This window comes from Chenopodium album, chromosome 21 (genome assembly GCF_948465745.1).
Source record: "Chenopodium album chromosome 21, dcCheAlbu1.1, whole genome shotgun sequence".
Taxonomy (NCBI): domain Eukaryota; kingdom Viridiplantae; phylum Streptophyta; class Magnoliopsida; order Caryophyllales; family Amaranthaceae; genus Chenopodium; species Chenopodium album.
The window spans coordinates 34,385,118-34,400,740 of NC_137854.1; the positions used below are offsets into that span (position 1 = coordinate 34,385,118).

The 15,623-nt window shown below is 35.3% G+C and overlaps 2 protein-coding genes across 3 annotated transcripts; one reads left to right on the top strand and one right to left on the bottom strand.

The window, feature by feature from the left end:
- The first annotated feature begins 660 nt into the window (after positions 1 to 660).
- On the top strand, positions 661 to 8,942 carry LOC145600967 (chaperone protein dnaJ 16-like). Of its 2 annotated transcripts, XM_081656849.1 has the most exons (11): positions 661 to 1,210; positions 3,979 to 4,102; positions 4,212 to 4,406; positions 4,607 to 4,711; positions 5,844 to 5,894; positions 6,191 to 6,280; positions 6,365 to 6,473; positions 7,718 to 7,866; positions 8,101 to 8,154; positions 8,268 to 8,499; positions 8,646 to 8,941. In XM_081656849.1, the coding sequence occupies exons 1-10, from the start codon at positions 1,038 to 1,040 to the stop codon at positions 8,484 to 8,486; spliced, it is 1,269 nt and encodes a 422-aa protein (XP_081512975.1). In that variant the 5' UTR covers positions 661 to 1,037; the 3' UTR covers positions 8,487 to 8,499; positions 8,646 to 8,941. The 2 variants fall into 2 exon arrangements, with proteins under 2 accessions (XP_081512975.1, XP_081512974.1); XM_081656848.1 differs by having other exon boundaries at positions 8,268 to 8,942.
- A 460-nt stretch (positions 8,943 to 9,402) lies between these two features.
- On the bottom strand, positions 9,403 to 11,147 carry LOC145602965 (peroxidase 41-like). The gene is made up of 2 exons (XM_081659103.1): positions 10,644 to 11,147; positions 9,403 to 10,400 (listed from the first exon to the last, which is right to left on the bottom strand). The coding sequence occupies exons 1-2, from the start codon at positions 11,145 to 11,147 to the stop codon at positions 9,879 to 9,881; spliced, it is 1,026 nt and encodes a 341-aa protein (XP_081515229.1). The 3' UTR covers positions 9,403 to 9,878.
- Between the last annotated feature and the right edge of the window lie 4,476 nt (positions 11,148 to 15,623).

Sequence of the window (15,623 nt, forward strand, 5' to 3'; positions counted from 1 at the left end):
AGTTCAGTTCAGTTCAGTTCCAATCAGTTCGGTTCAGTTCCTGATTTCCCTATCTCATAAACAATTTAGTTCGGTTCAATTAAGGGCCTGTTCACATTTACTGAATTGAGATGAACTGAACTGAGCTGAGCTGAAATGAATATTTTATAAGAGAAGGAAATTAGGAGCTGAACTGAACTGAACTGAACTGAAATGGTTGGAGCTGAACTGAAATTTGTAAATGTGAACAAGCCCTAAGTCCAGCTCTTATCAGTTCAGTAAATAGAAGGACATGTTCTCTTTAGCTTAATTTCAGTTCAATTCAGCTTCAATCGGTTCAATTTAGTTCCTAATTTCCTTTTCTCATAAATAATTTATTTCAGCTTCAGTTCAGTTCAGCTCCTAATTTTCTTCTCTTATAAAATATTCATTTCATTTCAGTTCAGTTCACTTCAGCTGAGTTCAGTTCAGTTCAGTCCAATTCAACCGAGTTCAGTCAATGAGAATAGACCCTTAGTCGTGTCAAGTTTTAACACCAATTTTAGCAAAAGTTGAGTCGTCATCTTAACTACTTGTGTATCTTGCGAGTGAGCAAATTCTAAAGACAAAACACTAAAGGCTCAAGTTCAATTTTGAAAAATTTGAATGAAAGCTCAGGTTCTTTTTATGAACCATTAAAAAAAATAAAAATTCACCTAAATTTTATTCCGTACTAAAAATTTCTCTCTCTTCTTTCTCTTTCTCTCTCTTTCAAAGTTAAGCTCAAACTTTGTGACGCATATGAAAATTAGTTTCAATTAACCCCAAATTTCAATTTCCATAATTTCTCAACCAAATAAAGTGTCGAAAATCACATTTTAATTTTAATTTTTCATTTCAAAAATTATTATTCATGATTCGTATCTCACTGAATCTACTATGTCTGTTACTATAATTATGTCGAAGGGTAGATTTCTATTTCTGAAGAAGAGTGTAGATTTCTAGGGTTTGTTTTTTTTTTTCTGGGGTTGGTTGATTTCTTGTTGGAAGAGAGAGAATTTGGCAAATCGATTTCGAAAATGCCGGCAGCTCAGAAATCGAAGCCGGAAAGAGTGAATTCCGGGAAGAAGCAAGAACAACAACCGCCGCAACAACAACCGCAGCTCCGTCGTGATCCTTATGAAGTTCTTGGCGTTTCTCGAAACTCCACGGATCAAGAAATCAAATCCGCTTATCGCAAATTAGCTCTTAAGTATGTTCTTTACTACTATTATTTTTTTTAAAATTTTAATTAGTTGTAATTTGATTTTTGAATTTGTTTTATTTATTTTTGAATTTGTGGTTTTTGATTTGATTGGCATATATTGTCTGGGTTTATTTTATCTTTTTTTTTTTTTTATATTTTTTTTATTTATTTTTTATATATTGCTGAGCTAAGATTCATTCATGTATTGTGGGATTTATTTAAATTTTGTTTATTTTGAAATTTGAATTTGGATTTTTTTGGTTTTGATTAGAGGAAATTATTGTAGTTTTAGAAATTAATTAGTGTAAATGTGTTTTGAGTGAGTTTAATTTTTAGTGGGTAAATAAATGAATGGTGGGATGTAATAAAGATTGGTTTTTGATGGAGGAATAGAGGGTAATTTGTTGTATATGCAAATGTAAGAGTGTTAAGGTGAAGTGGTAGTTAGTCAAATGCATTGGGTATGTGACGGTTGCATTGAGCCCTCTAGACAGGATTAAAGTAGCCATTGTTCATATAAGGAGAAGGTATAATTTACTTTGTAAGTGTCCATCAATCACTCCCAGTTGGAGCTTCCAAGAGACCAAGACTATTGATAAATGGCCTGCTATTGGAATCAAAGACTTGTGCGAGGCTTTTGTATAGACTCATGGAAGATTTGATTGTTTGCGTTCTGAACCTTTTGTGTCATAATTAATGACATTGGGGGTTCAAAAGCGTAATGCTTTGTAGCTAATAAGGTTTTGTTGTTTCTATTGGATATTGTTTATTGTATGTTGTATATCAGCAAAACTCAGCCTCATCTTTTGTTTGCTTGTCATGGAATACAAGCCAATCTTAAAGGATCGTTATACAAGAGATGGTGCTACGGTCCATTACGAGTTTCAGCATGGGGAGTGCTTGATATCTGTGTGAGGATTTGGAACGTGTTAATCTTGATTATTTATGTTGGCATTGTCAGAGTAGAATTATGCTGAAAGTCTTGAAGTATGTGCAAGGAATCAGTATTTGAGGGAGGGGCACATTAGTCATAGCCTATTAGTAGTGTCTTGAGGAATAAGTTAGAGTTAGTTATGAGACTTTTTCTATAAATAGACCTCATTAGGAGGAGTAATGATCATCCAGAAAATTATTGTTGAGCTTGGCTTAGTTTTGGGAGAGCTCCTTTCCTCTCGAATGAAAGGTGTATTGATTGATCTTTGCTAAACATCAATACAATTTATCCTTCTTCTTCCTCTAAATCCTTTTGTTATACTCTGAGTTTACTTACAGGCTAGTTAATTCCTAGCAGTATGCTTTTACACTGATGAAAATGGCTTGACAAAGCTTGAGAATGGATATATCAATCTATATGTATATTTCTTTAAAGAGATGAAAGTACTTAAACTTTCATTGCTGGTTGTAGGAGAGGCAAGTTGAGATGGTTTAGTGATAAGACTGTGAGAGACAATTCAAACTCACGCATTGCTATATCCTGGAATGCTATGAACCCGTCCATACCATGAATTTGTGATGGTAGAGACCTTGTCTGTGCATAAATGTTGTGGAAAAGTCACACAAACATTACAAAGCTCTATTGGAAGGCTGGCTGAATGTTACTGCTTGTGGCTGGAGCTTTGTGGTCAGAATTCAATAGTATTTCAGATAATTATGATTTGAGCAGAAAAAGAAGAGTGTGTAAGGCTTCTTGTTGGACTTTGTGCTATGCATATTTGATTATTTTGCTTGAATCGTGCAATCTTCCTTATTTTCCACTATACTAGATAGAAATGGGATACTGGGATGTAGGGCCTGTTCATATTTACTGAATTTTGCTGAACTGAACTGATTGGAACTGAACTGAACTGAACTGAGCTGAAATGAATATTTTATGTGAGAGAAAAATTAAGAGCTGAACTGAACTGAACTGATTGGAGCTGAACTGAACTGATTGGAGCTGAACTGAACTGAACTGAACTGAAATTAAGTAAATGTGAACAGGCCCGTAGTCTCCTTGTTGGTTGTCTCCTTCTGGAAAGAGGCATCTTCTTTCCCATTATCAGTCATTCAGCCCCCAGCTAAATCTTTTGTTCAGGCATAGACTCCTGCACTCCTCCCCGACAGATCTTTTATTGGGACTTGTAGTGGGTTAAGGAAGATGAGGCTTCTTGGTAAGAAAGAGCAAGGGGAGGAAGGAGGAGCGAGCTTGGATGGAGGGTTCACTGGGTATTAGTGGGTCCAACGGCATTTGGTGGGTTCGTGATGTTAGGGGGAAGGAGGGCTTTTTTTTTTTTTTTTTTTTTTCTTATTTTATTTTATTTTATTTTATTTTATTTACTACCTCCGTTACATAGTAGTTGCAACTTTGGAATATTTTATCTCTCACAAATAATCCCCAAAGTTGCAACTAATATGTAACGGAGGTAGTATTTTTTATTTTTTATTTTATTTTTATAAATGTATTTGTATTTATTGTTAGGCAAACATTGCGCACACATTAGGTAATGTTGGTCTTTCTATTCATTAGATAGACCAGATAGCTGAATGGAGCTTGCAATATCCGTTCCTGATTCGCAAGCTTTGTTATAAGCCTGTGACAGGGTTTGAGGGAGATGAGGCAATTTGAAAGACATATTAATGCTACATTATGAGTTGCTCATATATTCTCATATTTGCAGCCTTGAAAGCATGCCCAGTAAACGTATTATTGATGACAACCATAACAATTGTTATTATATATGATTGTAGTGATTACAATTACAATTGAATAAGACTATTGTTGTGACTTTTTTCAGGTATCATCCTGACAAGAATGCAAATGATCCTAAGGCTGCGGATATGTTCCAAGAGGTCACATTCTCTTACAACATACTATCGGATCCTGAGAAAAGACGCCAGTATGACACAGCTGGTTTTGAGGTGAGCAACCGCCTAGGAACTTCCTAGGCATGTAATGTTATATGAATGGCCTTTGATTTTCCAATATAAGTCTCTTCAAATGGGTGAATTTGTTTTATTTGTAAACTAGGCTGTTGAATCTGAAAATCAAGAACTTGAGCTTGATCTTTCAAGTTTGGGAACTGTAAATACAATGTTCGCAGCACTATTTAGCAAACTTGGTGTGCCCATCAAGACCACAGTCTCTGCCACAGTGTTAGAAGAGGCATTAAATGGCAGGGTACCTGTATCACCTCTTCCACTAGGCCAGCCTTTATTTAGAAAGGTACAATTGAAGTTTCAATTGTCTCTCTTTTGATCTTTTTTCTTGTGCTTGTTGAATTTAAACTTGGTTTACATGTAGAAAAACAATCTGCAAACTTTTATTCTGTTTCGATAACTGAAGTGTCAATTATCTGTCTTTTGTTTTGTTTTTTTTTTCTTTTTCTTTTTCTTGGGCTTATTCAATTCCAACCTGGTTTACAGGTAGAAAAGCAGTCTGCCCATTTTTATTCTGTCTCAATAACTGAAGAAGAGGCCCAAGGTGGACTTGTCTGCCGTGTGCAATCATCTGATAAAAGCAAATTTAAGGTTTGTGTTATCTTCCAGCACTATTTCCTTTCCGCTCTAGTTCTCAGGCCTAGAGTTGGTCTAGCCTCTGTGAGGGCTTGAACTACTGATCTTGGAATCCTATACCAAGCCTAGTGTGTGTTAGGCCTTTAACCACTACGCTTCTGTAATATTTCTTTTGTTAGTGGTGCATATAATATTATGCATGTAAGTATGAATGCTCCATTGCGACTTGGCATTGATGGTTTAGAGTCTAGACATAAGTAAATCAAATCAGAAAAACGGTGGGGGTGTTGAACTGCTACGCCAGCAAGACACTGCCTTTGCTAGTTTGCATATAGTAGTGGACTATGTAAATCAATGCATAAGTTTGGCGAAGCATTAAATTTGGTACTTTCTTTGCTAGTGGTTTCTATATGGTAGTTGATTTGAATAAAAATAGTTGTTTCTTGTGTTGAAAAGAATGTTGCATGCCTTTTGCAACCTGGCATGAATTTTCTAGATTCTAGCCAGCAGTCAAATTTAAATAAAAGGCTGGTGATGCATAAACTGAGTCTGCCTTTAATCAGATCCAATAATGTGCTTTCTAGTGCTTGATAAGTGAATCTGTCTCTGTATCACATTTCTATGTGCAAGCTTGAGATATTTGAAGGGCCTCTGTTCTTTCTTAATCTATGTTTTCTTTCTCACTCATTCTTGTTTTACTGCTCTTACACTAAGTAATCAAAATACTGGTAGAAAGCAATTTTGGAGCTTTTGAAGTTAAGAGTGCTTTGTATTTTTTTTGAGTAATGAGAAGCAATTTTGGGCTTCACTGAAGAGTAGTTATTTTTTTCTGCTACTTTCTCTACTTTGCCAGTCCAGGAAAAGGAACATAGAAACATATAAATGCTCTCTCAACTTTCAACCATGAAAGTAATTGTTGGTTTGAGTTTCAGAATTTTATTTCCATTTATTTAAATGTTAACTTGCTTAATTATTAATGCTCATTGTAGCTCTAAAGCATTTGGCTGCTGAATTTCTTTGCTAACTGTATTCTAGTTGGAACCCACTGGCATTGGACTTCATCTCTGTTGGTGGTTCTAATTTTTTTTTAATTACTACTTCGTATAACAATATCATTGTTGCTTACTGATGTATACCTTTTGTGCAGCTACTGTATTTTGAACAAGAAGAAAATGGAGGTTTAAGTCTTGCTCTACAGGTATTCCACATTTGTTTCAAGTATGATTGCATGATTCCACTTGAGGTTTAGTGGCTATTTTCTTTTGGTAGGCCTGGATAAATTGGTTTAAATTTAAAGAAAAATTGCAATCTTTTATGATAAATTGGTTTTTTTTTTTTTTTTTTTTTTTTTTTTTTAATATAAAAATTCTGAGTGTTGACCTTATTGTCTAAATCTTTACTTCAACTACATATTTTGTCAATTGAAAGGAATCAAGGATGTGCTAATTTTGCTCGTCTTTGTAACGTGCTAACGCCTTGCTTCTTTCAACATAGGAAGACAGCACCAAGAGTAGAAAGGTCACATCTGCTGGAATGTATTTTCTTGGTTTCCCTGTTTATCGATTAGACCGTGCTGCTAGTTCGGTGAGCTATCATTTGTTGCGATTTCAATTATTTACTTCAAAATAAGGCATGCATTTGTTATACCCAGTATTGTGAATATTGTAGGTGGCAGCTGCAAAAGATCCAGATGCTGCCTTCTTTAAGAAGCTAGATGGATTTCAACCTTGTGAAGTGATTGAATTGAAAGCTGGAACACACGTATTTGCAGTTTATGGTCAGTGGATCTAATTATGGTCAAATACTCAAATTTGCACCTGCTTCTTTGTTTTTGCATGAAAGCCTCTGTCTGAATTTCACACTTGTCACTTTGGAATTTTCGTTATGTTATCCCAACATCATCCACACTTTGGTATCCCTCTGTTTTTGCATTCTATTTGAAGTTCCGATTACCAATTACAAAACCCTTTACTATTGATTCAAAGTTTCTCTCCCCTCTTTATTACCTAAAATGGTTAAAAATAAACCAACATTATTGCCACTCTGGTTGTCTCTTATTCTTTCTCTCCACTATTTTCCCAGCGTCTGCTACCCTTATCTTCAGATTTATTTTATTGTAGATTGAGAGCAGCTGAAATTTGACCTGAGGAATTTTAAAGTTATATGTTTGGTTTGGATGCTGTGAGGGTACTTTTTTAAATGTGGCCTTTTCTATTCTCCCCTTGTTGGTTTTGCTAGAATTGATTACTTTGGAGTTGGGACTGCTCTAACTTTGCAGAGAGCCAGAAGTAGTATTATATTTGTGCAAGTGGGGCAAATGGTTGATTTTTTATAAACAAATATCAGAACAATGGATACCATGAAGAGAGAATGTGTGAAATTGGTTTTTTTTATTTTTTATAATTATACAAGTAGCCAGTGGGACTGTGAGAGAGAAATGAGCATATTTTGAGTGGGATTATGGTGAGAGAGATAAATGATAGAATATGGTGAAAAGCTACCAACAATATAAGTGTTGCATGTACTTTGGAACAGAGTGTATTCGTTTTTTTAGCCGTGTTAACATTTCCATCAGAACTGATTTTTGGGTTTCATTGTTGATTTTGGGTTTCATTGTTAATTTTGGGTTGTTTGGTTAAGTGTATGGTGTATGATAGGGGAAGGAGAACAGGGTTCTAATTTTCTATGAAAAATTCTGCTGTATTTTGTTGCACTTCTTGTCATCATTTATCTTTCTTCCATTCTCAACTTTTTCACAACTCTTTTTCTCTATCAATAATCCACATTAGTTAATTTAGGCTATGTTTGGTGGTAGCGTTTGAGGTAGCAGTTAGTGTTTTGACCAGTCAAAACACTACTACAAAAAATTTTACTCTAATTTAACAAACTATTCCTAGTCTATGGTAAACCTAAATGTGAAGTTCATTATGGGATGAATACTGTAATATGTATCCTGAATCCTGACACTTTAATAAATTGCTGGGAGAGACCTAAACATTTTTTTTTGTTGCATGCTTACAGGTGATAACTTTTTCAAAAGCATGAGCTACACAATTGAAGCTCTTTGTGCTTCACCTTTTATAAAAGAGAAGGGTGAACTTAGAGAAGTGGAAGCTCACTTGTTAACTAAAAGGGCAGAACTCTCGAAGTTTGAGAGTGAATACAGAGAAGTATTTCCTAGCACTCCTCTTTCTTTCTATTTATTTATGTATGAATAATGCAAGGAACGAAACAATAGAGCTTTCTATCTCAGGGAATAAATCTACTGAAAAATCAACATACCCAAAAAAAGGGAAAAAAAAAAAAAGAAAAAGAAAAAGAAAAGGAAAGATAGGGTAGGGTGTGAAGACTTTGAACTGTTTGCTGTTCTTGTCTTACATGTTTCTGCATGTGTACTTGTGTAGGTTCTTACTCAATTTACTGAGATGACAAATAGATATGCAAAAGAAATGCAAACGGTAAGTTTGAAGAGTATATTGAAGCCTTTTCATTTTAAAGCTCGATCTTCATTTGTTTCTGCTATTAATGTAAAGAGTCACAACCTCATTCATGCATTTAATATGTTCTGCAGATTGATGACCTCCTAAAACAGCGAAATGAAATACATGCCTCATATACAGTTGCTCCTCCGATGAAGCGTAGTTCAAGTAAAACCAAAAGGAGTTCAGCTAAAGAGTCTAAAGAAGAGGGTTACTCAAGCTCAAGAGAAAGGAAGCCTGTTAGGGAAAGGCTGAAGAAGAAAAAATGGTTCAACATCCACTTAAAGGCCGATAAGAGGAAGTCATGCTGACTTGCTGAGCGCTGTAAGATGATGTCATACTATATCTTATTTATCTCAGAGTTAGGGATTCTTATATACGGATGGAGTGTGATGAGAGTCTTTAATCCAGCTGCTTGGATTAAAATGAAGAAACCATGTCGATGACTGCAATTTTGTGCAAAATTTCAGGATATGGGGCAAGCATATCTTGGATTCAGATGCATCAGGCTGTTCTCTGTCATGCAGTTGCCGATACGACTACATAATTGTTTGGTAACTCTCCTGTAAAGCATTAGTCATTCATTTTTAGTGTAATATTCATTCATGTAGTTTCCTTTTCCTTTTTTTTATACACTACTTTTTTCATGTATTCCAAGCATCAGCTTCTATAAAAATGCATGATTTATTCATTACTTGTTTTGCTGATGTTGATTCAACTTTTTAGTGGTTAACAACAGTAATGTGAGTTATATTGCTTGGACTTATCAAACATTTTAGAGCGTTTCTGTTGGATTGTATTGACGATCTCATATTTCAAGTTATTTAATCCAAGTTTAACATTTAAATCAACTTTTATCATTATTCACATACGCAGACCTAGTTACATAATCATAATCGGCCAACACAGGAGACATTTTTGACAAGTGAACCAATGTGCAGAAGTCGTTACTAATTATGTTGAATCCCTGGTGCGTTACTCCTTAGCTCCTTAGCTTAGACCTTACAGTTCAGGGTAGCAACTCGGACACAAACCCAAGTTGCACGATTGTGCAACTATTGCATGCAGCCTTATGACTAGTATGGTTGTCAAATTGGGTGTGCGACATTGGCTGGGGCGTATAAGATTTGAGTTATGCTAGGTTAGTGTATGTGTATCCATGCGGATTGAAATTCAGGATCGGGTAAATTTGGATTTGATCGAGACCGTCAAGTAGTTGGAGTTTTTGAGTCGGGTTGGTTTTTGATAGCTCTACTTGTGAAATTATGTTTTTGAGCTGATTTTGAAGAGGGGGCTAGTTCTTACTTTAATACAAGAGAAGGTTTATTTATTTATATTTTTTATTTTACAATCATTAAAATTCTAACAGGAAGCTAAGCATACTATAATTTCTATATAGTGAGAGGAAAGTACGACAAAAATAAAATGAAAACTCTTTTGGGTTACAATGGAAAGTTACGTTACATAAAAGAAATTAAATCAAACCATAAAAACATGTAAAAAAAAATGAAAAAAAAAAAGAAAGGAAAATGACAATAAAATCAAATTGATGTCACTACAATATGATTACATGAAATTTTTGGTTGTGTGTTACTTCTTTTCTTTTAGGTCCAACATTCATCTCATTCCTAGGAAAATAAAGGACTTTCTTTCTCATTTCCTCCTAATTTGAATTCCTTTTCATCTCATAATTAAGTTCCCATTTATTTGTTGAAGGAATCACATCTGTGCCTGACCTCTCCATCCTTGTCAGTTCTAATCTTGTACATACTCACCTTTAACATTGCCTTAGCAAAGTCATTAAAGAAGGCTGTTTCATTAGCAGCATAGAGGTCCACTGTGGGCTTGGTCCGGGGGTCCTCGGCCATGGCTTGATCCGAAGCAAGGAGGCCTAGGCCACGTTGGAGGTTCTTGTAGTACATGTTGTCAAACTTTCCAGGGGTCATAACGTCGTTGAAGGCCGCCATAGTTGGGTCCTTTGTGTAGTTGGCACATAACTTTTTGAGCGCTTCAGCGTATTTAGGGTTCAACTTTGGGTCCACGGGTTGGGTTTTGCTGTAGTGGAAGATACGGTTGCTGAACTCGCTGCAGTGAGAGAACCCAATTGTGTGAGCACCTACAAGAGCCACCATCTCTTGGACTGTAAACCCCTTGATCTTGAACATGTCTATGATATGAGTCATTGTCATGTTTGGAAGGGCTAAATTGCCAAGCACTCTTGAGGCCTAGTATCATAGAGACAAATACAATATGTTAAAATGTAATATGTTATGGTTGGAATTTTGCCAAATATTTTGTTGTAACAATTAACAAAGTTTACATAACATATGTCTGAAATAGGTAGTAATAGACTAATAGCTACACATGTTTTAAAAATTAATAATCAATGTTACACATGGTCAAATGTGAAAGTCAAAATGTTGCATGTATTAAGAAACGCAATTAGATAGGTGGGGTCGGGATCAAACCTGGGAAACTAGACCATCTTTACGCCCAAGGGGAACCTCATAGAAAGGACCACCAGTCATCGTAATAAGGTTCCTAGCAGAGGTAGCCAAAATGTCCGTACAAGAAACAATGCCAGGGCACTCCAACTCAAGGGCTGTCTTAGCCCGAGTCACGAGATCAAAGGCGTCTCCAGGGAGAGAAAGATTGATGTCAGCATCTCTTTCCGCCTTGCCATGGAGATGGTTCGATGCCACGAGGGTTGATCCATCACATCCATCCACCATGCAATCATGAAAGAAAACTCGAACCACAGCAGCTGCTGTTGTGGGTGTCTCTGCCTGTTTGGCTGTTATGATCCCGTTTATAATGTCGTCGAAACGAGGACATGATTTCTTGTAGTAGTCCTTTGTAAGAGGAGGTGGCCTCTTTGATTGCACTACCAACAATGGGAGAAGGATGGTAACCAAGACAACCGAACATTTGTTTATTTTCATCATATTATTTGATGATAATAAATCCGCCATTGTAAGAAATGGCGTTTTTTTTTGGTATTTTGTTACTTTATATCTATGATAGTTTTATTTTTTCACCTTAGTGTTTTTCTAAGGTGTTTGTTTTAGGAGGTAAATTTTTATTTTAGATTGGAAAAGAGAAGGGTTAATTTGTGGAGAAGAGTAATTATAGGAAGGAGGTTGGATATAATTGGAGTTTTATTAATTCTTTCAAGAGAAATTAGAGTTGTAATAAAGTTTGGTTAGTTTATGTTTTGCTTGTATTTGAATGGATGATGAGTAAATTAACGAAAAACACTAAAATTGGCTTTTCCAATTTCTTTGATTTGAACCATTTTGACATATTCTTCTACAATTCTTATACTTGATATGTGGAAATTAAACACCATAGATTTGTTGTCGTTTATATGTTAAAAATAGTAATGGTGCATTTTTTCGTTCTAAATCATATATTTGTTTTTAAGTATTGTTGAATCAACTAGCAACAGATAGAGGGTAGCTGTTAGAATATTAATATAATCATATATAAAATAGCTAAGATCACCAAAATATCAAATTTTTTTATAGAAAAATATATGAATTTATATGTCCTCACAGCATAGGGTTAGACAAACGGAATATATAAGTTCTTCAGTCTTATGATTGAAAGAAACAAAGGAAAAATAAAAATTACTAAGATAAATTAATATGAACTAAACTATAAACTAAACTTCAAATTGAAAGGGATTAACGTTGTGCTAGCTAAGTTTGCGATTAACGACAATTAACAACAACGAAGACGGAAAAACAAGTAATAATAAACGAGACAAGGATAATTTACCGTGGGAAACCCGAGAACCGGGAGAAAAACCCACCAATCCGCTATGGAGTAACAATATGATGAAGAACAATGTAGTTTACAAGCTTTCAATCACCATGAAAGCTCCTACCCCAAACTCACCCTCTCAAACACTCAAACCCTAAGTGTTTGGGTTTACATGAGGCTCTCTCTCTCTACATCTTTCCCCTCATCTTATTTTTTTTTTCCTACAATGATAATATAAGGGAGTATATATATAGTACAAGAAGATCAACGGCTAAGGATTACATCCCGAGCGAAATAAAAGAAATCGCGTCGCTGAACAGGGGCTCGATGGTTCGACCGAACCAACCCTTAGTTCGGTCGAACATGAGGTGGTTCGGTCGAACTTCTTCCTTGGTTCGACCGAACCTGCTCTAGAAATCAAAAGGCTGCACATTCTGCCAACTAGGTTCGACCGAACCTTCATGAGTTCGGTCGAACTCCCGCACTGCGCGGACAACTCTTCTTAAAACAGTCATAACTCCTCGATTCTTAACCAAATCGAGCTTATGACCAGTCGTTGGAAAGCTCTTGAGACGAGCTATCACCTCCAACTTGAATCATCTCAATATCACTTCTAGATCTTGAAATATGCCCATTTGAAGTCAGCCCTTTGTCATCCACCATTGCTTAACACCAAACAATAGCCCATAGCTTAATCTCCTAAGCTATGCAACCCCCCTTAGCCTTCTTGAACCTTTCTCCACACTCTCAACCTAACACAAATCATATCAAGGAACCCAACCAAAAATGCGATAAAAGGTGAACCAAGCGTGAACTTAGTGACCAACATTAAAAGATAAATATTTTCCTTCATCTTTTCATTTTTAATTGTTTGTTTTGTTGAGAGATGGAAAATAATTTTTCTAAAGGTGGAAAATTACACTTCGGGAAAGGAAAAGGAAAATTTGTGAACCACTACCATTTACTTTGCACTTTTTGAAAACAACTGTCATTCAAGTGTATTTTTTTTTTAACTACCATTTAACGGCAAGAGTTAAAAAATCCGTATTGTAGGGCACACTTGAACCCTAACCACCCACTACTCCCTACCCAAACCAAACTCCAATCACCCACCAGTTCCCTACTTGAACCAAACCTCAACCACCCACCACTCTGCTACCCAAATCAAATCAATCGCTCACCACTACTCCTCGAACTTGAGCTGAACTAGCCACCCACCACTCCCCCACCTGATAATGCAAGTGTGAGTGGGTGTTGAGGTGAAAAAAGAGGTGATGCGATGTGGTGGAATTGGCACACAAGGCACGAAAGAGAGAGAATGGAGCACGTCAAGGTGAAGTGGTGGTTGGATAGGGTTTGGTTTACAGCTAAGGGCTAGTTGAGTTGGTGGTCTTGTGTGGTCAGTGGTGGGGGTGGATCGGTGGGGGAGTGGTGAGTGGTTAGGGTTTGATTAAGGTGCAGTGGGCCCTATTTGTCGGTTTTTTTTATTAGTTAGCGTTAAATGGTATTGATACTTAAACAAATTTTCAAATAGTGGTAGTTTTCTTTTAAAAAAAAAAACAAAAAAACTTAATTGGTAGTTGTTTACAAAAAGTGCAAAGAAAATGGTAGCGGTTCACTAAAAATCCAAAGGAAAACCATTTCCCTTTATTTTCCTCTTCACTCATTACTTCTCCTTATACTCTCCTCCCATCCTTCCTTTCCTTTTTACTTCATTTTCCATTTTCTCCTTAAGTTTTTCTCTAATGAAACGAACAAATTAAGGAAACTTTATTTAAAAATCATGTTTTTCATTATAAGTTTAAGGCGATAGCTAGCTGGTGAAACTGGGAAAGATTAAGCATCTTTTACTATTAAACCTTGCTTATCATTTTCTCTTGAGCACAAGCTCGTTTATGTAAAGACTAAACTATATATGAAAGGCTCCATTTATGAAAGATTGACACGACGATTAAAGCATGTGCGACTTGTTTGAGCACGAAACACACATGCATAGCAAAAGGTCTGCATGGCTCAACACAGTTCTAAGCTAGCAAGTTAGATATCTTTATTGTAATTGTTGTATTAACAAAAATATATTGTGTTTAATAAGTAAAAGTGGTTGTTTCAATCTATCGTGGATAACTAGACATGGAATAACACTATATTCGGATAACAATAATAAAGGAAAAGGAAGGGAAAGGAAAAAGAGGGAAGGGAAAGGGAGGAGGGAGGCCAGGAGAGTGGAGATGAACTTCTATTTTCCTTCCAAATCTTTCCATCCAATAACAAGGGAGAGATTTGATTTATTAAAAAGAGGAAGGAAAAAAAATACTGTAGATCTTTTTAATTCTCTCCTTGTAAAAGGAGTCCAAACAAAAGATGATGCATACTTCTTTTTCTCTTCTTTTCCTTTCTCTCTAACCGAACATATAGTTAATTTGTAACTGTATGAATTATATATCTGTCAAAAATTTGGTGAACAAAAAAAAAATTACTTAAAGGATTAGCTTACAGTTTTAAAAAAATTTCTACTCGGTCCAGCCTTTAGGTTAATCTGGATTCGAGGCTCAGTTATGGGTAGTTAGGTTCCAATCTCCTCCTAATTATTGCTGTGGAGGATCGAACACGCAATACTTCCTACCAAGTGCACCCATCACTATTACACCAACCACCAATTGGTGTGAATTAGCTTACATACACGTCATGCAACATGATCCAGTGGACACATTTTTAGACGAGGACAAAGACAAGGAAACAAGTGGAGTTGCAAGTGGATGGAAAACTTTACCAATTAAGGTAGGAGCAATGTTTTAATATATAACTAGCTTTTGGACCCGTTCTACACACGGGTTATGCTTAAGTTATAAATTTATTTGAAACTTTACAAATTATCTTGTCACCAAAAAAAACAAAAAACCCTTTACAAATTATTTGAATGAATTATTTTATCGTCTTTTGACATATTATAATATTTTATGAATTAGTGGTAATAGACTAATAGTTGTAGAAAAAATAGCTTAAAATCGTAAAATCATATCTCTATCGCATGATATATTAATCAACAATTTGTATAAAAAACTACTTTGTTAATACCAAACACTTATTATAATTTTACAATTTTTACATCAAATGTGAAGGCATGATATTCTTCTTTAGTTTTTACCAATATATGTCTCTTATATTGCGCTTAATATCTTCAAAATTAAAACCCCATGACACGCAAACAATGTCATCCCATGGAATTTCCATAGTATTCTTGCCACCTCAATATTTCCCTTTTCAATCATCATCCTCATTGTTGTAGAAATTTCACATAGAATTTTGAGAGATGTTTATCTAATTTTTAAGTTTTTGAAACTTAATAAGTGTGAAAAAATCTTTATTGAAAATTTGTATTTATATAAGAAGAGGGGGAAGATAAGGGGTCAAATTAAAGAAATGAATTATGAATGTGAATAAATTGAATTGATAGATGGAATAATGAGAAGAGGAGAAGGTTTAGGAAATTTAATTTGTTATTGAATTAAAATAAAGATTACAAAATATTAAAGTTATTGGGAAATAAAGGGGGAGATGAAAAGAGAATTTCTTTGAAAACATAAGGAGGGAGAATGAATAAAGAAAGGTGAGAAAGAATGATGACATGTGTCAATTTTGGTTTGTGTTTTTAAATACTAATAAATAAATACTAATAAAGTATA

Bases quoted from the DNA above. Each gene is read 5' to 3' on its own strand.
- LOC145600967 (XM_081656848.1), top strand. From the start codon at position 1,038: ATGCCGGCAGCTCAGAAATCGAAGCCGGAAAGAGTGAATTCCGGGAAG. The intron at 4,103-4,211 runs GTGAGCAACCGC...TTTGTAAACTAG, and splicing joins ATGACACAGCTGGTTTTGAG to GCTGTTGAATCTGAAAATCA. The intron at 6,281-6,364 runs GTGAGCTATCAT...TGAATATTGTAG, and splicing joins TAGACCGTGCTGCTAGTTCG to GTGGCAGCTGCAAAAGATCC.
- LOC145602965 (XM_081659103.1), bottom strand. From the start codon at position 11,147: ATGGCGGATTTATTATCATCAAATAATATGATGAAAATAAACAAATGT. The intron at 10,401-10,643 runs GTTTGATCCCGA...CTATGATACTAG, and splicing joins AAGATGGTCTAGTTTCCCAG to GCCTCAAGAGTGCTTGGCAA.